This window comes from Phyllobates terribilis, unplaced genomic scaffold, assembly GCF_046119375.1.
Source record: "Phyllobates terribilis strain yellow unplaced genomic scaffold, ASM4611937v1 Scaffold_3__8_contigs__length_932513732, whole genome shotgun sequence".
Classification (NCBI taxonomy): domain Eukaryota; kingdom Metazoa; phylum Chordata; class Amphibia; order Anura; family Dendrobatidae; genus Phyllobates; species Phyllobates terribilis.
In genome coordinates, this window is record NW_027362763.1 from 466,084,937 (window position 1) to 466,107,128 (window position 22,192).

Genomic DNA, 22,192 nt, shown 5'->3' on the forward strand with positions numbered 1-22,192 from the left:
CCTGATCTGGACACCATAGAGAACCTGTGGTCCATCATAAAATGTGAGATCTACAGGGAGGGAAAACAGTACACCTCTCGGAACAGTGTCTGGGAGGCTGTGGTGGCTGCTGCACGCAATGTTGATCGAAAACAGATCAAGCAACTGACAGAATCTATGGATGGAAGGCTGTTGAGTGTCATCATAAAGAAAGGTGGCTATATTGATCACTCATTTTTTTGGTTTTTGTTTTTGCATGTCAGAAATGTTTATTTCTAAATTTTGTGCATTGATATTGGTTTACCTGGTGAAAAGAAACAAGTGAGATGGGATTATATTTGGTTTTTATTACGTTGCCTAATAATTCGGCACAGTAATAGTTACCTGCACATACAGATATCCTCCTAAGATAGCCAAATCTAAAAAAAAAACAACTCCAACTTCCAAAAATATTAAGCTTGGATATTTATGAGTCTTTTGGGTTGATCGAGAACATAGTTGTTGATCAATAATAAAATTAATCCTCTAACATACAACTTTCCTAATAATTCTGCACACAGTGTAAACCATACTTACCGTCACGCCCATTCCAGCTGAAGCCAACGATCTCCTGCAATAAAAGTAAAATAATAAAGCAACCTCATCCTTACCTTTCCATGGTTCCCACGATGGCTCCAGCTCTGCTACATTCACATGACAGGATGGATTGCAGCCGAAAGCTGCCATCCAGCTTGCCATGCCGCAGACACTGAGAAGCGCAGGCATGCTTGCGCTCCTCAGTGTCTCGCTGTGACGGCATAAAGATGAGCCGAGGTCATGTCCAATGAACTCAGCTCACCTCATGCACGTCACTGACAGCGTGAGAGAATTCTCCTGCGCTCAGCGCTTGAGCAGGAGATTTCTCCCACGCTGGGATGGCATTGAGATGACAGGCTGGATCACAGCTGAGCGCTGCCATCCAGCATGCCATCCTTCAGAGACACTGCAGAGCGCAAGCATGCCAGCGCTCAGCTGCGATCCAGCCTGTCATCTCAATGCCATCCTAGCGTGGGAGAATTCTCCTGCTGAAGCGCTGAGCGCAGGAGAATTTTCCCACGCTGTCAGTGACGTGCATGAGGTGAGCTGAGTTCATTGGACATGACCTCGGCTCATCTTTATGCCGTCACAGCCAGACACTGAGGAGCACAAGCATGCCTGCGCTTCTCAGTGTCTGCGGCATGGCAAGCTGGATGGCAGCTTTCGGCTGCAATCCAGCCTGTCATGTCAATGTAGCAGAGCTGAAGCTGTCGTGGGAACCATGGAAAGGTAAGGATGATGTTGCTTTATTATTTTTCTTTTATTGCAGGAGATCGTTGGCTTCAGCTGGAATGGGCGTGATGGTAAGTATGGTTTAATTTAGAACATTAAAAAATTGTGTTTATTTCAATTAAAGACTTTATTCTGGGTGTTTGTGTTTTTTTTTTAACTTTGACTATGGGGTTAGTAATGGGGGTGTCTTATAGACGCCTCTCCATTACTAACCTGGGCTTGATGTCAGCTGGCATTATAAGCTGACATCAACCCCAGCCCTATTACCCCCCTGCCACCGCTACAGGGCAGTGGGAAGAGCGAGGCTAAGTGCCAGAGTTGGCGCATCCTATGGATGCGCCATTTCTGGGGCGGCTGACGGCTGGTGTTTCTAGCCTGGGAGGGGGCCAATATTCATGGCACCCTTCCTGGGCTATTAATATCAGCCCCCAGCTGTCTGCCTAGCCTTTGCTAGCTATTAAAATAGGGGGGAACAATGCTTAACAGAGACTGTAAAGTTGTGAGCACCTGTCAATATCTTTTATTGAGAATATTGCTATTATCTATGAATGCTTTATGACATTTACCAATGAAATGTCTTGAAACTCACACAATGTCCTTCATTTTCAACTTCAGCTATATCTTAAAGGGGTTGTCCAGGTTTGGCCGAAAGTCTGCAGTCACTCTTGCGAATCCTTACATCATGCTTAATGCATGATGTCAGGATTCTCTGATGCCGGCAGCTGTCAGGATTCTCTGATGCCGATGGCTACACCAGGCGGTTATGTGACGGCAAGTATGCGATATGCATACTCCTGGACACATTACAACTAGACATGCGCAGACTTGCTCAATACTAATGACTTTTGTGCCAAACCTGGACAATATGTTGCCAGCTGTTGCTCTTATTTAATCCCGCTGTTTCTGAGTATTCCATTTGCTGCTTTTTATAAACTTGCCATATGGTTCCAGATATGTAGGCCTTTTTATATATTGCTAATTTTAGTTTGTGGCTCACAAGATTATCTGGGGGCATGTCTTTAACCTGCTCTTCATAATTACCCTGTGAGGACCGCCTCCTTGGTAAAGACCACAAAAATTACCAGGAAATAAAAAGGCCCATATCTCTGGAACCATATGGTCAATTAAAAAAAATGAAATAAAACAAAAACTGGAATACTCAGGGGAACAGTGAGAATAAAATAAGACCATAAATTGTCTAATTTTGACCTAGTGACAGGTCCTGTTAAAGTTATACCTTAACTAAAGAGGACAGCTAAACAGGCAGTAGCTGTCTAGTCGCTCTTACACCAGAAATAACACTCTAATCCTAAATCAAATAATTCTTTCATGGATTTTTTGATTCAAAGGAAGGGGTTTTAGTTACATATTTGACCCAAAAAGGCAATTCTGCATGTAAGGCCAAAGCAAACTGATAATTCAGTTCCTCCACTTATATTTTACCTTGTATGAACTACACATTATTTGGAGGATGGGATCTTGAATTTCTACATTATCTGCCTGCCAATACCAGCGGGTATTTGAAGGAATTTATTTTAGAAGAGTAGATTCTTCCAGAAGTGTAAATGGAGAATACAAGCTCTTCCCTCTGTACCAGTCTATCATTGTTAGTTTACTGTAAGTGATATCTGTATTTGGTATGTAACCCCTTTCTTATGTACAGCGCCATGGAATCAATGGCGCTATATAAATTATTAATAATAATAATAATATTATGTGGGAAAGTCCACCTAATGCATAAATATCACTGCGATATACAGTACTGTGCAAAAGTTTTAGGCAGGTGTGTAAAAATTGCTGCAAAGAAAGAATGCTTAAAAATAAACTATAAAATACTTCTTTTTTTAATCAATTAACAAAATGCAAAATGAGTGAACAAAAGAGAAATATATAATCAAATCAATAGTTGGTGTGACCATCCTTTGTCTTCAAAACAGCATCAATTCTTCTATATATAGTTGCACACAGTTTTTGGAGGTCATCAGCAGGGTGCTTGTTCCAAACATCTTTGGAAACTAACCACTAATCTTCTGTAGAAGAAGGCCTGCGCAATTTCACGTCTCTTCATGTAATCCTAGACAGATTCAATTATGTTGAGATCGGGACTTTCTGTTGGCCGTATCATCACTTCCAAGACTCTTTGTTCTTCTTTACACTGAAGATAGTTGTTAATGACATTGGTTGTATGTTTGGGGTGATTGGCTTGCTGCAAAATAAATTTGGAGCCAATCAGACGTCTCCTTTATGGCAATGCATGATGGATAAGTATCTGCCTGTATTTCTCAGCATTGAGGACACCATTAATCTCAACTAAATTCCCAACTCCAATTGCTGAAATGCAGCACCAAACTTGCAGGGAACCTTAACCATGTTTCCAGACACTCATTATTGTACCACTCTTCAGTCCTTCAGCGACAAACTGCCTTCTGTTACAGCCAAATATTTCACACTATGTCTAATCAATCCAGAGCACCTGCTGCCATTTATCTGCACGCTAGTTCCTATATTTTCATGGATACCTTAGTTAGATAGGTGTAGCTGGGTCCAACTGGTTACTACCAGTTCTGAGTTGAAGGCACGGCTGTACATCTTCCAATTTTGAAGGGTAGTAAGCAGGGCTGCCATCAGGGCATTACTGCCCTTACTGCTGTATGGGGCCTGGTGAACAAAGTAATGAGCGTGCCCCCCTATTGTGCTTCTGATCACTGGGCCCAGGGATATCTTGTGCCGGGGCCCCAGGGTAACTGTGCTGGGGGCCCGCCGGCGGCGTACATCTCAGCGCAGGGAGCCTTGGAGCTCTCACGGCTGTCAAAACTGAACGGCCATGCTGCTCCAAGGGAGTCCTCTGTCTCTTCTGTGACGCGCTGGAGATGCTGGAGTACTCGCCGACAACAAGGGCAAGAATGTCAGTCCAGAAGTGCAGCTGCAGGGCATCATATGAGAGGTAAGTATAGAAAACTTTTTTTTTAGTAGAATTAAATGGTCTTGGGGGGTGGGGAGAGAACATGATGAACTGGGAGTGGGGAGAGCTAATGATGAACTGGGAGTGGGGAGAGCTAATGATGAACTAGGAGTTGGGAGAGCTAATGATGAACTGGAAGTGGAGGGTGGGGAGAGCTAATGATGAACTGGGAGTGGGGGGCGGGGGGAGCTAATGATGAATTGGGAGTGGGGGGGAGCTAATGATGAATTGGGAGTGGGGTTGAGGGAAGAGCTAATGATTTGGAAGTGGGGGGTAGGGACACCAAATGACGAATTGGGAATGAGGAAAGCAAATGACGAATTGGGAGTGGGAAGAGCAAATGACAAATTGGGAGTGGGGGGGGAGCAAATGACAAATGGGGGCTGGGGAGAGAAAACGATGAATTGGGAGTGGGGGGTGGGGAGAGCAAATGATGAATTGGCAGTGGGGGGTGGGGAGAGCAAATTAATTCAGAGTGGTGGATGGGGAGAGAAAATAATGAATTGAGGGTGGGGGAGCGCAAATAATGATGAATTGAAGGTGGGGGTGGGGAGAGAAAATGATGATGAAGATTGGATGGGAGAGAGAGAGGACATGATAAAATTAAATATAAATAAAATAAATATAATGAATCGGGAGAGTGGAGGGCATTGAAAATGACGGAGTGTGACTGGTAATGAATTGGGGAAAGAGTACAGGTTCTAATTAATTTAAATATTTATTAGGTGGGGAAAGTGGCTATTTATAGTTAGTGGGGGGCAGTGGTAGATTACAATTTATATTTGGAACGGTGGGTTGCATAATAACTAATTACAGTTGTGCTCAAAAGTTTACATACCCCGGCAGAATTTTTCCTTTCTTGGCCTTGTTTCAGAGAATATGAATGATAACAAAAAAACTTTTTCTCCACTCATGGTTATTGGTTGGGTGAAGCCATTTATTGTCAAACTACTGTGTTTTCTCTTTTTAAATCTTAATGACAACCAAAAACATCCAAATGACCCTGATCAAAAGTTCACATACCCCAGTTCTTAATACCGTGTATTGCCCCCTCTAACATCAATGACAGCTTGAAGCCTTTTGTGGTAGTTGTGGATGAGGTTCTTTATTTTCTCAGATGGTAAAGTTGCCCATTCTTCTTGGCAAAAATCCTCCAATTCCTATAAATTCCTGGGCTGTCTAGCATGAACTGCGTGCTTGAGATCTCCCAAGAGTGGCTCAATGATCTTGAGGGCAGGAGACTGAGATGGCCACTCCAGAACCTTCACTTTGTTCTGCTGTAGCCAATGACAGGTTGATTTGGCCTTGTGTTTTGGATCATTGCACGTTGGAACGTCCAAATACGTCCCATGCGCAGCTTCCGGGCTGATGAGTGCAAATTTGCCTTCAGTATTTGCTGATAACGTGCTGCATTCATCTTTCCTTCAACTTTTACCAAGTTTCCTGTGGCTTTGTAGCTCACACATCCCCAAAACATCAGCGATCTACCTCCATCCTTTACTGTAGGAATGGTGTTCCTTGCATCATAGGCCTTGTTGACCTCTCTCCAAATGAAACGTTTATGGTTGTGGCCAAAAAGTTCAATTTTGGTCTCATCACTCCAAATTACATTGCTCCAGAAGTTTTGAGGCTTGTCTCTGTGCTGTTTGGCATATTATAGGTGAGATACTTTGTGGAATTTTCACAGTAATGGCTTTCTTCTGGCGACTTGACCATGCAGCCCATTTTTCTTCAAGTGCCTCCTTATTGTGCATCTTGAAACAGCCACACCGCTAGTTTTCAGAGAGTCCTGAATTTCAGCTGATGTTATTTGTGAGTTTTTCTTTGCATCCCGAACAATTTTCCTGGCAGTTGTGGCAGTTTGTTGGTCTACCTGACCGTGGTTTGGTTTTTACAGAGCCCCTGATTTTCCATTTGTTAATCACAGTTTGAACGCTGCTGACTGGCATTATCAATTCCTTGGATATTTTTTTGTATCCCTTTCCTGTGTTATACAGTTCAACAACCTTTTCCCATTGACAGTTATTTTGCTTTTCCCATGACTCACAATCCAGAAACGTCAGTGGCTGGATGAAAGATACAAGAGTCTGTCTGGATCTCAGAAACTCACTCAGCTTTTATGCACACACACTGATCACAAGCAATAAGGTCACAGCAGAGCATGTTACCTTTAGTAGCCATTCAAACCCATTTGTGTCAAATTCTGTGCATGTTATCAGGCCAAAATCACCAGGGTATGTGAACTTTTGATCAGTGTCATTTGGATGTTTTTGGTGGGTCATTAAGATTTAAAAAGAGAAAACACAGTAGTTTGACAATAAATGGCTTCACCCAACCAATAACCATGAGTGGAGAAAGAGTTTTTTTGTTATCATTTATATTCTCTGAAACAAAGCCAAGAAAGGAAAAATTCTGCCGGGGTATGTAAACTTTTGAGCACAACTGTATATATTAATGGTGGGTGCATGTCTGTATTCAGCTGTGTAGTGTAGACGTTGGGGAATGTGCTCTAGATACTTGTCTGTTATTTTATGCAGAGACGAGTCCTGACTAGAAGTGGTGATGGCGGTCTGCGCTGGATGAAAGAGAAAAGCGAAGATGATGGACTTCAACTAGAGACGTCAGTGTGTTATCTGTACAATGACACTATATACTATGTACAGAGCTCCTGGGTATAATGTCACTGATGATCCCTGTATTACCTGTACACTAACACTATATACAGAGCTCTTGTGTATAATGTCATTGGTGATCACTTTATTACCTGTACACTGACACCATCTACAGAGCTCCTGTGTATAATGTCACTGGTGATCACTGAATTACCTGTACACTGACAATATACACTGTATACTATGTACAGAGCTCCTGTGTATAATGGCACTTATGGTAATATTAGTATTATATTTTTTTTTATTAATGATCAGTATTGTAGTATTTGGTTACTATATGGTGGCAATATGTGGTCTAGTCACGGGTGGCGGTATATGTTCTTTGTATATTGTATTATTCAGTCACTATGTGGTGGTAATATGTGGTCTAGTCATGGTGTGGCTGTATTTGTTCCTTGTATGTTGTATTATTCGGTCACTATGTGGTGGTAATAAGTGGTCTGGTCATAGTGTGGTGGTATTCCTTGTATGTGGTATTATTCGTCACTTTGTGGTCATAATATGTTGTCCGACCATGGTGTGACGGTATTTGTCCCTTGTATATGATAATATATGATACTATTGGTCATTTTAAAAAATGTATGTGACACATTCCCTTAAAAAAAAAAATAAAAACATACCTAAAAAGAGTATGGATATGGATATTTTAAGAAATGTTTAATAGGTTAGAGTAGAGTAGGGCCCGGCCAAAAAGTCTACATTGTTGTGGCGGCTTAAAAAATCTTTTGGCCAAAACAAAACCTGCTGGCTATACATGTGAAATGGTGTTCGCTGGGAACTGTTAATGTGTGATTGGTGAGGACGATGTGCACAAGTGGAGTTTTTCCAAGAGTGGGTGGTGGGACTGTGGAAGGTTCGAGGGGTTTAGCCTGGGCGGAGTTTCAAGGGGGCCCGAAAATTTTGTCAGTATGAGGGCCTGAAATTACTGGTGGCAGCCCTGGGAGTAAGCATGATAAGACTTTCATCTGCTGCACCAAGTTTCCTGGGTCAACCCCACCACATATACGGTGCCCATTTCTTGGTGTCCTCAATACTGAGAAATAAAAGCAGATTCTTATCCCTCGTAAAATCAGGGAGGCGTCTGATTGGCTCCAAACTTATCCTACAGTCGGATCCCAAACATACAGCCAATATTATTAACAACTATCTTCATTGTAAAGAACAAAGAATCCTGGAAGTGATAATATGGCCCTCACACAGTCTGATCTTAATGCGCACCTGTCAGCAGGATTGTGCTCAGTAAACTACATTCACTGTCTGGTGGGCAACATTATCCTGAATAAAATGATACCTTGGTTGATGAAATCTGTCCAGTGGTTCTTGTGTAATCTTTACTTTCAGTTTGGAGATAATGATATGCTCGTGATCTGGGGCAGACTGAGGGGGGGCTCTAGCTGGTGCTCTGTTTACATATTCATCTATATGCTCTTATGACAGCTCACTGTGCCTTCACTGACCTGCCTCCTATTTTACATAATGCATCTAGTAGTGCAGAGCTAGGTAAAATAGGAGGCAGGTCAGTGAAGGCATAGTGAGCTGCCATAAGAGCATACAGACGAATATGTAAGCAGAGCACCAGATAGAGCCCCCCCACATTCCTGCTACAAAGCACATGCATATCATTATCTCCAAACTGAAAGTAAAGATTACACAAGAATTACTGGACGGATTTCAACAACCAAGGTATCATTTTAATCAGTTTAATCCTGTTGACAGGTGCGCTTTAACATCAAGTCTGACTGGGATTACATGAAGAAACAGATGGATATGTGGAAATCTACATCAATAGAGGATCTGGGGTTAGTTCTGCAAGATGTTTGGAGCAACCTCCCTGTAGAGTTTGTTCAAAAACTGTTTGCAAATGTACCTAGAAAAATTGATACTCTGATGCGGTTATGTAGAGAAAGGGTAGTCACACAAAATATTGATTTGGTTTAGATTTCTCGTTTGCTCATTAACTTTGCATTTTTTGCAACTAATAACACTTTTAGTTTTAAGTATTCTTACTTTGCAGAATTTTTTTCACACATAAAAAAACTCTTGCACAGTACTATACTATATTCTTAGAATATAGTGGAAAATTGAATAATAATTAAAAAATGTGCTTTCATTTTTCTGTGAATATAAAATACCAAAAGCTCATCAGATCTTTACATTAAAAATCAATCTATGGAACAAGCAGGGGCATAATGATCACGGTCGTATAGTGTGCGACCATGGGTGAGGGAGGGCCCGTCGAGTCTAGCACTATTTTCAACTGGAGGCTCATTCTCAGATGCACCTCCAGTTGATAACTATTGCAGAGTAGAGAACCAAAGGCTCCCTGCTCCCTGTTTACTGTACAGCTGCGGGCCTATGAGAGGCCCGTAGATGCAGAGCACTTCAACATAATGACATTAGGAGGGCCTGTGACGCGACTTCGGAGTGATGTCATTACGGCACCTTTGGCACCAAGTTGCCAGGGTCCTCTGCAGTATTATTCGTCCCTGTATGTGGTATTATTCGTGTCTATTGTTTTTGGTATAGTGAGTTTTGCTCAGTAACAGGATGGTGTTTATATTCAGAAATACTGTGGTAGTAATATATGGTAATGGTATGGCAGCATTATTGGTTTCTTGTATCTAGTAATATTGGTAAATTGGTCTTGGTATAGTGGGTTTTATTGAGTAATAGTATGGGGATAAAATCTGTTATTCGGTAATTATATGACTGTATTATTTAGACATTAGAACATTATCTTATTGCCCTTTGTTTTTTGTCACGTTTACTGTATATACTTTATTTTTACAGTATAATTTGTATTTTTTTATGGGGTGCCAACACAGTCTATGGTACTGGGGCCACTCAGCTGAGCAAGATGCTAGAGTGTGTGGAGGTCAGGGTGAAAGGGCCCAGGTCCAAATTTAGCCCTGGGGCCCATAGGACTCTAGTTACGACACTGGAAACAAGATATTTCTAAATTGTAAAACTAATATTAGTAACAAATAATAATAATGTAAACACCAAGACTATTATAATAAATGTACCTTATAGCTCAAAGACATGTTCTTTCCATATTGGTAAGCCATGGACTGGACCTCTGAATCATGCTTTGCTAGTTCCATTGCCGCTTGACAGCTCTTAGCCAGCAGTGCACCGTGAGAAAGGAAAATGTGCTCCTTCCAGTTGGCTATTCCTATGTCATCGGTATAGGTATTTTTCTGAAATAAACATGAATATGAAAATGTAGTTGTCTGGCTGAAACTACTACCGTTCAAAAGTTTGGGGTCATTTAGAAATTTCAATATTTTTGAAAGAAAAGAACATCTTTTTTCAATGAAGCTAACATTAAATGAATCAGAAATACACTCTATACATTGTTAATGTGGTAAATGACTATTCTAGCTGCAAACATCTTGTTTTTTTTTGCAATATCTACATAGGTGTATAGAGGACCATTTCCAACAACCACCACTCCAGTGTTTTAATGGTACATTGTGTTTGCTAACTGTGTAAGAAGGCTAATGGATGTTTAGAAAACCCTAGAAAACCCTTGCACAAGTATGTTAGCTCAGCTGAAAATGGTTTGGCTGATTTGAGAAGCTATAAAATTGACCTTCCTTTGAGCTAGTTGAGAATCTGGAACATTACATTTGTTTGTTCTATGAAACTCTCAAAATGGGCAGAAAAAGAGAACTTTCATATGAAACTCGACAGTCTATACTTGTTCTTAGAAATGAAGGCTATTCCATGCGAGAAATTGCCAAGAAACTGATGATTTTCTACAATGGTTTGTACTACTTCCTTCAGAGGAGAGCACAAATAGGCTCTAACCAGAGTAGAAAGAGAAGTGGGAGGCCCGCTGCACAACTGAGCAACAAGACAAGTACATTAGAGTCTCTAGTTTGAGAAATCAACGCCTCACAGCTCCTCAACTGGCAGCTTCATTAAATAGTACACGCAAAACGCCAGTGTCAATGTCTACAGTGAAGAGGGGACTCCGGGATGCTAGCCTTCAGGGCAAAGTGGCAAAGTAAAAGCCATATCTGAGACTGGCTAATAAAAGGTAAAGATTAATATGGGCAAAAGAACACAGACATTGGACAGAGGAAGATTGGAAAAAAGTTTTATGGACAGACGAATCAAAGTTTGAGGTGTTTGGATCACACAGAAGAACATCTGTAAGACGCAGAACAACTGAAAAGATGCTGGAAGAGTGCCTGACGCCATCTGTCAAGCATGGTGGAGGTAATGTGATGGTCTGGGGTTGCTTTGGTGCTGGTAAAATGGGAGATTTGTACAAAGTAAATGGGATTTTGAATAAGGAAGGCTATCACTCCATTTTGCAAAGCCATGCTATACCCTGTGGACACGCTTGATTGGAGCCAATTTCATCCTACAACAGGACAATGACCCAAAGCACACCTCCAAATTATGCGCAGTCACCAGATCTCAACCCCATTGAGCTGTTGCGGGAGCAGCTTGACCGTATGGTACGCAAAAAGTGCCCATCAAGCCAATCCAACTTGTGAGAGGGGCTTCAGGAAGCATGGGGTGAAATTTCTCAAGATTACCTCAGCAAATTAACAGCTAGAATGCCAAAGGTCTGCAATGCTGTAATTGCTGCAAAAGGAGCATTCTTTAATGAAAGCAAAGTTTGAAGGAGAAAATTATTCTTTCAAATAAAAATCATTTGATAAATAAAAGTATGAGTTTTCATGGAAAACACAGAATTGTCTGCGTGACCCCAAACTTTTGAACGTTAGTGTATATAATTTTACTAAGCAATGCTAACTACTGTTTTACTATAAACCTGACTATACATAAAAGCAATGTACACATGATATAAAGAACAATTAAAGAATTAAAGCACTTTATATTACCACACTGAACAATTAAGTGTCTTTCTCACTTTTAGAAGTTAAACTATACAATTTAGTCACAGAAACAAAATTTTCTATTGTGCTTAACCTTCACCTTTTATAGTTTGTATTAACAGCTGGAACTCATGTTAAAAGGGTTTTCCAGACCATGGCTATTATTTTCTGGCACTATAGCATGCAGTATACTAATAATATTAGTGCTTGGCAGCATGTGACCGCAAGTATGCAAATCACATACGAGCAGTCATTCAATGACCTCTCTAATCCAAACAGTGTTTATATCACATTGATAGTATTAGGCATAATACTGTACAATGATGGCCGAAAATTAGCCCTCGCTGGAACACCCCTTTAATACACCAAACATCATAATGAATAGAGAAAACAAAATGAAATGTCAACCAAACCTACCATTGATATTATCAAGGTTAATCCATCAGCACATACAATTTAGGTGTCATTTATTAGCAGGTTTTGGGAACCTTTCAGAAGCAGTGGCGTACCGCCAATGGCGGCAGACCACGCGACTGCTATGGGGCCCGTGAGCCGGGGGGGCCCCATAGCAGTCCAGGGGTGGACATACTGCCGCCGGTGCATCTGCGCCGGGTCCCCACCATGCAGCTGCACCAAGGGGCCCGCAAGGTGCAGCTGCTCCCTGCACGCGGTGGTCAGTGAGCGATCCCTGCAGCTCCGCTGCTGTCAGGAGGAGAATAGCAGCGGAGCTGGAGGGTTCGTCCTTTGCTTCCTCCCTGACCCAGGCGTGCGCAGCTTGATGACGTCATCATGCAGCGCGCACCTGGGTCAGGAAGAAAGCTGCCGGCAACCAGGAGGATGCTGCTGCAGGGTAGTGAGCTGAGGTAAGTTGTTTTTTTGTTTTTTTTACTGAAATGCTGGGGAGGGGAGGTGGGGGGAGAGCAATGGTGGGATGGTGGGGCTGAGGAGAGGAATGATGGGGCTGGGAAGAGCAATAATGGGGCTGATGGGACTAGGGAGAGAAATATTGGGGCTGGGGAGAGGAATAATGGGGTTGATGGGGCTGGGGAGAGGAATAATGAGGTTGAAGGGGCTGGGGAGAGCAATAACGCGGCTGGGGAGAGGAGTGATGGGGCTTGGGATAGGAATAATGGGACTAATGGGGCTGGGAAGAGCTATAATGGGGCTGGGGAGAGGAATGATGGGGTTGATGGGGCTAGGGAGAGGAATAATGGGATGGTGGGGCTAGGGAGAGCAATGATGGGGCTGGGGAGAGGAATGATGGGGATGGTGGGGCTGGGGTGAGCAATAATGGGGCTGATGGGGCTGGGGAGAGGAATAATGGAGTTGATGGGGCTGGGGAGAGGAATGATGGGATGATGGGGCTGGGAAGAGCAATGATGGGGCTGGGGAGAGGAATGATGGGGCTGGGAAGAGCAATAATGGGGCTGATGGGGCTGGGGAGAGGAATGATGGGGCTTGGAAGAGCAATAATGGGGCTGGGAAGAGCAATAATGGGGCTGATGGGGCTGGGAAGAGCAATAATGGGGCTGGGAAGAGCAATAATGGAGCTGATAGGGCTGGGGAGAGCAATGATGGGGATGGTGGGGCTGAGGAGAGGAATGATGGGGCTGGGAAGAGCAATAATGGGGCTGATGGGACTGGGGAGAGAAATATTGGGGCTGGGGAGAGGAATAATGGGGTTGATGGGGCTGGGGAGAGCAATAATGGGGTTGATGGGGCTGGGGAGAGGAATAATGAGGTTGATGGGGCTCGGGAGAGCAATAACGGGGCTGATGGGGCTGGGGAGAGGAGTGATGGGGCTTGGGATAGGAATAATGGGACTAGTGGGGCTGGGAAGAGCTATAATGGGGCTGGGGAGAGGAATGATGGGGTTGATGGGGCTAGGGAGAGGAATAATGGGATGGTGGGGCTAGGGAGAGCAATGATGGGGCTGGGGAGAGGAATGATGGGGCTAGGGAGAGCAATGATGGGGATTGTGGGGCTGGGGAGAGCAATGATGGGATGGTGGGGCTGGGGTGAGCAATAATGGGGCTGATGGGGCTGGGGAGAGGAATGATGGGATGATGGGGCTGGGAAGAGCAATGATGGAGGTTCTGGGACAGAGTAATGATGGGGGTGCTGAGGGGAAATGATGGGGGTGCTGGGAGAGCGCAATGATGGGGGTGCTGGGAGAGAGCAATGATGGGAGTGCTGGGAGAAGCAATGATGGAGGTGCTGGGACAGAGCAATGATGGGGGGGCTGGGAGAGAGCAATGATGGAGGTGCTGGGACAGAGCAATGATGGGGGTGCTGGGACAGAGCAATGATGGGGGCTGGGAGAGAGCAATGATGGAGGTGCTGGGACAGAGCAATGATGGGGATACTGGGACAGAGCAATAATGGGGGCTGGGAGAGAGCAATGATGGGGGTGGTGGGACAGCAATGATGCGGTGCTGAGAGAGAGCAATGATGGGGGTTCTGGGAGAGAGCAATGATGGGGGTGCTAGAAGAGAGCAACGATGAGTGTGCTGGGACAGAGCAATGACGGGGGTGCTGGGACAGAGCAATGACGGGGGTGCTGGGACAGAGCAATGATGGGGTGCTGAGAGAGAGCAATGATGGAGGTGGTGGGAGAGCGCAATGACGGGGGTGCTGGGAGAGAGCAATGATGGGGGTGCTGGGAGAGAGCAATTATGGGGGTTTCACTTTGCTCGTACTGTGAAGCCTTGTATGTTTTCCGTGTGCACATAGCCTTACAGTTAATTGGGGAGAGTCACAGAGACTGAATAATTTATATTATTGGCCGGTGCAGATTATAGTTAATGGGGGGCACAGTGCTACTTATCACTTTATATTTTGATTACTAAGTGGCTAATAGTATATTAATGGGGGGGTACATATCTGTATTCAGGGGCGCAGAGCGGGGGAGACACATGTATGCATACAATATGTGACTTTGTTATTTTCTAGGCTGGAGATCATCATGACAAGACGAGTCGTGGCTGGGAGATGTCGAAATGAAGGTCTGACCAGATGGAGAAGAAGCAGCAGAAGCCGACTCTGATCATATGACACGTCAGCGGTAAGTGCCTGGATGTAAATATTATTCTATATCTGCACTGTGGAGTGATCTGTAAAATCCCTTAGGCCACATTCCCAAATTTGTGTGAAATGTCCATGTGCTGCCAGATCTTTTTATCGGATGGTCCACGGACTCGTACAGTTTTATAGATCCATTCACACATCCATGAAAATCACGTATCTGAGAATGAGATCTAAGAGGGTCAGAGAATGTCGTGTTCTGATCCGATTTTGAGGATTAGAATAGGACATGCTCAATGCGTCAGTAAAACAGGGCAGCACACCGACACTGCACACAGATGCAGGAATGTAGCCTTATTATGTATAGCACAGTCCCTTAGTATATAGTGTACTCACTTATTATGTATAGCGCCATCCTTAGTTATATAGTTTCCTCTTTTATTATGTATCGCGCCGTCCCTTATTATGTACCATCCTCTCTAGCGGCTCACAGTTGGGGGATCATACTCTGTTGGGGTCAGCATACTTTACCCTGGGAGTTGAGGTGGGGTACAGTAGGGTCATTATACTGTGCATGTGGAGGAATTCACCATGGGGTTTCATACTGTGTTTGGGGGGTCCTTTTATTGGCATCACACTTTATGGGGCAATGAAAGAGAGAACTAGGACGTCACCAGGAGGAAAATTACTATGTAAAGGATGGAAAGTTGTGAGATCTGATCTTTGGTGACCCCGACAATTATTTTTTTTTTTTTGGGGGGGGGGGGGGGGGCAATTAGAGCTTCTGCTATGGGGCCCCATGATTCCTATGTACGCCCCTGTTCAGAAGATTAAGAAGATTAAGTGTTAACCCCTTTAACCCCCAAACCTGTTTTCACCTTCATGACCGGGCCAAATTTTACAATTCTGACCAGTGTCACATTTGAAGTGACTTTGAGGGGCCTATATGACAGAAAATACCCAAAATTGACAGCATTCTAAAAACTGCACCCCTTACAGTGCTCAAACCCACATTCAAGATGTTTATTAACCCTTCAGGTGCTTCACAGGAACTGAAGCAATGTGGAAGGGTCACAGAAGAAAATGGACCCCAAAATTTGCTGTACAATTTCTCCTGAACATGTACATACCCAATATGTGGAGGAAAACTACTGTTTGGGTGCACGGCAGGGCTTGAAAGGGAAGGAGCACCGCTTGACTTTTTGATCGCAAAAATGGCTAGAATCGAGAGCGAATGCCATGTCGATTTTGGAGATCCCCTGATGTGCTTAAACAGTGGAAAAAAAACCACAAGTGACACCATTTTGAAAACTAGACTCCTCAAGGAACGTATCTTTTCCACAAAAAATGTTCTTTTAACCCCAAATTTTGCATTTTCACAAGGGTAACAGGAGAAAATGCACAGTACAATTTGTTGTGCAGTTTCATCTGAATTTGCTGATACCCAATATATGGAGGAAAACTACTGTTTCGGTGCACGGCAGGGCTCGGAAGGGGTAGGAGCGCCATTTGACTTTTTGAAAGAAAAATTTGCTGGAATCATTAGCGGTTGCCATGTTGCGTTTGGAGAGCCCCTGATGTGCCTAAACAATGAAACCCCCCCCCCAACAAGTATCCCCGTTTAGGAAATTAGACCCATCAAGGAATGAATCTAGATGTGTAGTGAGCACCTTGAACCCACCCCTCCTCACAAGTGCTTCACAGAAGTTTATAACGTAAAGTTGTACAAAATAAAAAAATCACATTTTCCCCACAAAAATGTATTTTTAGCCCAATTTTTTATTTTCACAAGGGTTACAGGAGAAATCGCACCATACAATTTCTCTTGAGTAAACAGATACCCCATATGTGGGGAAAAATTACTGTTTTGGCACACTGTAGGGCTCGAAAGGGAAGGAGCGCCATTTGACTTTTTGAACACAAAATTTGCTGGAATCAGCGGATGCCATGTCGCGTTTGGAGAGCCCTTGATGTGCCCAAACAGTGGAACCCCCCCCCCACAAGTGACCCCATTTTGGAAATTAGACCCGTCCTCAAGGAATGTATATAGATGCGTGGTGAGCACCTTAAACCCAGTTTATAAAGTATATAAAGTTGAGCTGTAAAAATAAAAAAAAGTCTAATTTTTCCCACAAAAAATGTTTTTAGCCCAATTTTTTTTACTTTCACAGGGGTAACAGGAGAAATTGCAGTGATGGTGAAGAAAAGATAATTACGTTTTTGCCCAAAAAATGTTGTTTTAGCCCCAAATTTTCAATTTTTATAAGGGCTAATAAGAAAAAATTGACATCTCAGTTTGTTGTGCAATTTCTCTTGAATACGCCAGTATCCTACATGTAATCAGGAACTATTTTTCAGGCGCAGTGCAAAACTCAGTAGGGAAGGAGCGCCATAATTTAGTGCAGATTATGTTGTCTTGGCTTGCGGGTGCCATGACCCACTGGGAGAGCCCCTGAAGTGCCAGAACAGCATAACCCCCCATAAGTGACCCCATTTTACAAACTACACCTCTCAATGAATTTATCTAATGGTGCAGCGATCATATTGACACCACAGGTGGGTCACAACCGTCTAACAGCCGCGACACATGCAGCCACAGGGACTCGAGCATATTATTCGAGCACGCCGGAGCTACTCGGATAACACCTGAGCATGCTTGGATAGCACTATATCCGAGCACGCTCGTTCATCTCTACTTGCTGGCCCTGTTGACCCGGGTCACCATGATAACAATCGGCCCCTCACAATGACGTCGCGGGGTGCCGATTGGAGGGCAGAGGGAGCCCCCTTCCTTAGCCTGCCTTCTAAATGCTGTGATCGATATCGATCGCAACATTTAGAGGGTTAAACTGCCGGTAGAGGTGCAGGCACCGATCCTGGCAGTGAGTGCCAGGTGTCAGCTGTCATTCAGATGAACGCCCGGCAGCGATCACGAGCGCACAGCTCCTGTGGGCTCAAAATCGCTTGGACATATGGATACGTCTAAGGTCATGAAGGGGTTAACAGAGAAATTCGATGCATTGAAGTTATAAAAATGCAAATTGAATGCTCCTTATTATACTCTGAAGTTCTTTCCAGATCCCAGAGTATAATAAATGTACGGTAAGTTTATGTGTATATGAAAAAAAAAATAATAGTCACACCACTACTCACCTGTAGTGATGAGCAAGCGTGCTCGTTTAACCCTTTCGCTGAGCACGCGGTGTCTGCATGATTTATGGCTGTTAGTCAGCCTCAACACATGCAGAGATTGCCTGTTTGTTAGGGAATCCTCACATGTGTTCAGGCTGTCATGGGTGTGTCAGATGTGACAGACAGGCGCTCTACAGTTAGTTGCAGGAGATCTCTTTGTTTGGCATTACAGACACCTTAGATCTGTCTCACTCTAGGACCCAGCGGCTACCTCCCTCCGGCTAATTGACACCCAGGCCTGGGTGTTTAAATACTTCTTGTTTGCTATAGGGAGTTTCCAGTGATATTCACATGACCCCTTGTGAAGGATTGGAGCTGTTGCGGTTTGCTTACTTCCTCTTTTGTGCTAAGAGGCCGTATGTGTAATCTCTCTGAAGTCGGCTCAAGCTAAGTTACTTCCCCCGTGTATGTCTCCCCTTGCTGTCTTTAGTTATTAGTGGGGAATGACTAGCGCTCATCACTCCCTTCCCTGGCCAGGGCCTAGCTCTAGGGAGATACAGGGTTTTAGGTTCCTGATCGGCGATTGGTGAAAAACCAATATAGGGACGATAGGGAAGACAGGGTGATATTAGATCAGCCTAGGAGGTCTCCACCCCTTCTTTTCTTAGTGTCTGCACTCCCTTACCCTCATCCCTTCGTGTCGCACTTTGTCTTTCCTACACTGTGCGTGACAGCACCCGAGCGTGCTCGGCAAAAGGGTTAAACGAGCATGCTCACTCATCACTACTCACCTGTACTACCGCTGCCCATGGTCTAGTCTTCTGCACTTCTTTTTGCATTCTCCGTTGCACACATCCTCCACAGAAAGTTTCACTCTATTCTGGGGCTTGTGGTGCAGAGTAGGCATCAACATGTCATGATGTGCTTCTTCTGAGATGCTTACTGGGCCTTGTGCGACACACCGAATGTCACACCCGTAACGTCACAGAATGCAGTGACATCAGAGGCATGTTCGGCGCCAGAAGAGGCCGAATTGGATGCCTTCAATGGAGCAGGCAAAATGAAGAGGCATAAAGTACCGGAATGCAGGTTGCATAGGAAAGGTATTCGTTTTTTATTTTTTAACCTATGGGTGGCCCTCTATGGTTCAGCAAAATGGTCAGCTGGCTGTCATTTTTCTTGATTCATGAATAGCAAATTGCAAAAAATTCAAATTCTGGAGAATCCAAATATTTGTAAAATTTGAGGAGAATTAAATTCCAATTGAATAAATTCACTCATCTCAAGTTAAGTTTATCATCTTGTAGGGGCAGATTTAAATACCAGTTCCCAGCAGCATGCAGTTAAGTCCCTACGTTATTTGAGGAAGGCCACACAGTTACAAACTACTACTGAATTTCTACTCGCATATCTACCATTCAGAAGGTGGTGGCTGCATAGTAAAAAAGTGACACAAAGATAAGGCTATTTGTCTACTATTCACACTGCTTTTTGCAGTGCCATTTGCCATATGCACCAAGAAAGCTCCAGATATACAGGTACTTCTCACAAAATTATAATATCATCAAAAAGTTAATTTATTTCGGTTCTTCAATTCAAAAAGTCAAACTCATATATTATATAGTCATTACAGAGTGATCTATTTCAAGTGTTTATATCTGTTAATGTTGATGATTATGGCTTACAGCCAATGAAAACACAAAAGTCATTATCTCAGTAAATTAGAATAATTAACAAAAAACACCTGCAAAGGCTTTAGAAACATTTAAAAGCGTCCCTTAGTCTGTTTCAGTAGGCTCCACAATCATGGGGAAGACTGCTGACTTGACAGATGTCCAAAGTCATTAACACACTCCACAAGGAGGGTAAGTGTTACGGGTCCGGGTGGTGGAACCTCTGTGCTGAGATGCAAGGAGGGACCAGAGGGGCGTAACTAAGTGCCAACTCATACTGACCCTGGCCACACGGCGGCTTAATCGACTCCATGAACTAGGGAGGGACCGGGCAGGTGGACCAGGTGCCACTCTGGGACCGACCTTGTGTGAGAGCAGGCGACTCACACATGTCAGATGGCTTAAGGTGACCGGTACAGCGAATAAGCACGGCAGGTAGCTTGACGGGTGGTCAGAGTAGTCTGGCAGGCGGGCTCGGCAGGTAGCCAGACAGATGATCCAGGTAGGCAAGCAGGCGGACAAGGCAGGTGGCCTGACAGGTGATATGGGTAGACAGGCAGGCAGGCACGACTGATAGACAGGCTGGCATGCACGACTGATAGACAGGCTGGCGGGCACGGCTAACAGACAGGCTGGCAGGTACTGGAACCTGAGGAGAGTGTTAGCACACAAACAACAATCTTGCACAGGCACCTCCAATTTGGAGGAGGAGCTTTATATAGGAGTGGTCCTCCGGCCATTGGCCAGAGACTCTTTAGGATGGCGCGCGCGGCCCCTTTAAGAGGGAGGGAGCGCGCGCGCCCTAAGCGGTGCGCGCAACAGCAGCAGCAAGGGAGCTGGAGGATGCCTGACCAGGACCGCGGCGGTGAGGGGAACGGCGTCTCTGCCCGGCAGGAGGCAGAGACCCGGACGCTACAGTAAGCCACAAAAGGTCACTGCTAAAGAAGCTGGCTGTTCACAGAGTGCTGTATCCAAGCATATTAATGGAAAGTTGAGTGGAAGGAAAATGTGTGGTAGAAAAAGGTGCACAAGCAACCGGGATAACCACAGCCTTGAAAGGATTGTTAAGAAAAGGCCATTCAAAAATTTGGGGGAGATTCACAAAGAGTGGACTGCTGCTGGAGTCATTGCTTCAAGAGCCACCACACACAGACGTATCCAGGACATGGGCTGCAATTGTCGTGTTTCTTGTGTCAAGCCACTCATGACCAATAGACAATGCCAGAAGCGTCTTATCTGGGCCAAGGAGAAAAAGACCTGGACTGTTGCTCAGTGGTCCAAGGTGTTGTTTTCAGATGAAAGTAAATTTTGCATTTCATTTGTAAATCAAGGTCCCAGAGTCTAGAGGAAGAGTGGAGAGGCCACAATCCAAGCTGCTTGAGGTCTAATGAGAAGTTTCCCCAATCAGTGATGGTTTGGGGAGCCATGTCATCTGCTGGTGTAGGTCCACTGTGTTTTATCAAGACCAAAGTCAGCGCAGCCACCTACCAGGAAATTTTAGGGCACTTCATGCTTCCCTCTGCCGAAAAGCTTTTTGGAGATGGAAATTTCATTCTCCAGCAGGACTTGGCACCTGTCCACATTGCCAAAAGTACCAATACCTGGTTTAAAAACAACAGTATCACTGTGCTTCATTGGCTAGCAAACTTGCCTGACCTTAATCCCATAGACAATCTATGGGGTATTGTCAAGAGGAAGAGGAGAGACACCAGACCCAACAATGCAGACGAGCTGAAGGCTGCTATCAAAGCAACCTGGGCTTCCATAACACCTCAGCAGTGCCACAGGCTGATCCACTCCATGCCACGCCGCATTGATGCAATAATTGATGCAAAAGGCGCCCCTACCAAGTATTGAGTGCATTTACTGAACGTACATTTCAGTAGGCCAACATTTCAGATTTTAAAAACATTTATAAAGCTGTTGTTATAAAGTATTCTAATTTACTGAGATAATGACTTTTGTGTTTTCATTGGCTATAAAGTCATAATCATCAACATTAACAGAAATAAACACTTCAAATAGATCTCTCTGTTTGTAATGACTCTATATAATATATGAGTTTTACTTTTTGAGTTGAAGAACTGAAATAAATTAACTTTTTGATGATATTCTAATTTTGTGAGAAGTACCTGTATACCAGACAAAGTCCAAGCGAGTCTTTTTGGCCTCTACTGGACAGGCTAACTTTAGTACAATTTTTTACTAGAGTAGCGCAGTGTACTATGCTATTCTATACAGAGATATCCAATAAAAACATGTTCCCCTCTTGATATATTATTATTTATCTTTAAACATGGAAGCTTAAGGGAGACGAGTGCCACGATGTGCCTACTCTATGGCTTCCATCGGGGGTATACATCGGGAAATTCTACTGATCTACATTTGATTGACACTGTTAGATGCAGTATGAAAGCAGCCAGATATCTAATGAACTATACAAGTTAGCAACCTATTGGTAACATCCATTATATTAGATCAGACAGGTTGCCCAGCTCTTTCTATAGGCCTCTGATGTACATCTGTGCAGCCTCCCTCCTATAATCGTGTGGCCTGTCTGCATCGAACTGGTATTTTAACCTGTCC

At 44.0% G+C, this 22,192-nt stretch overlaps 1 protein-coding gene across 2 annotated transcripts in view; it reads right to left on the reverse strand.

The window, feature by feature from the left end:
- Positions 1-22,192, reverse strand: part of PDSS2 (decaprenyl diphosphate synthase subunit 2) — a 301,951-nt gene that overhangs the window by 46,808 nt on the left and 232,951 nt on the right. For both annotated transcript variants that reach the window (XM_073675798.1, XM_073675797.1), the window contains exon 6: positions 9,948-10,121. In XM_073675798.1, the coding sequence (XP_073531899.1) occupies positions 9,948-10,121 (174 nt within the window). The remainder of the gene's footprint in view (positions 1-9,947; positions 10,122-22,192) is intronic.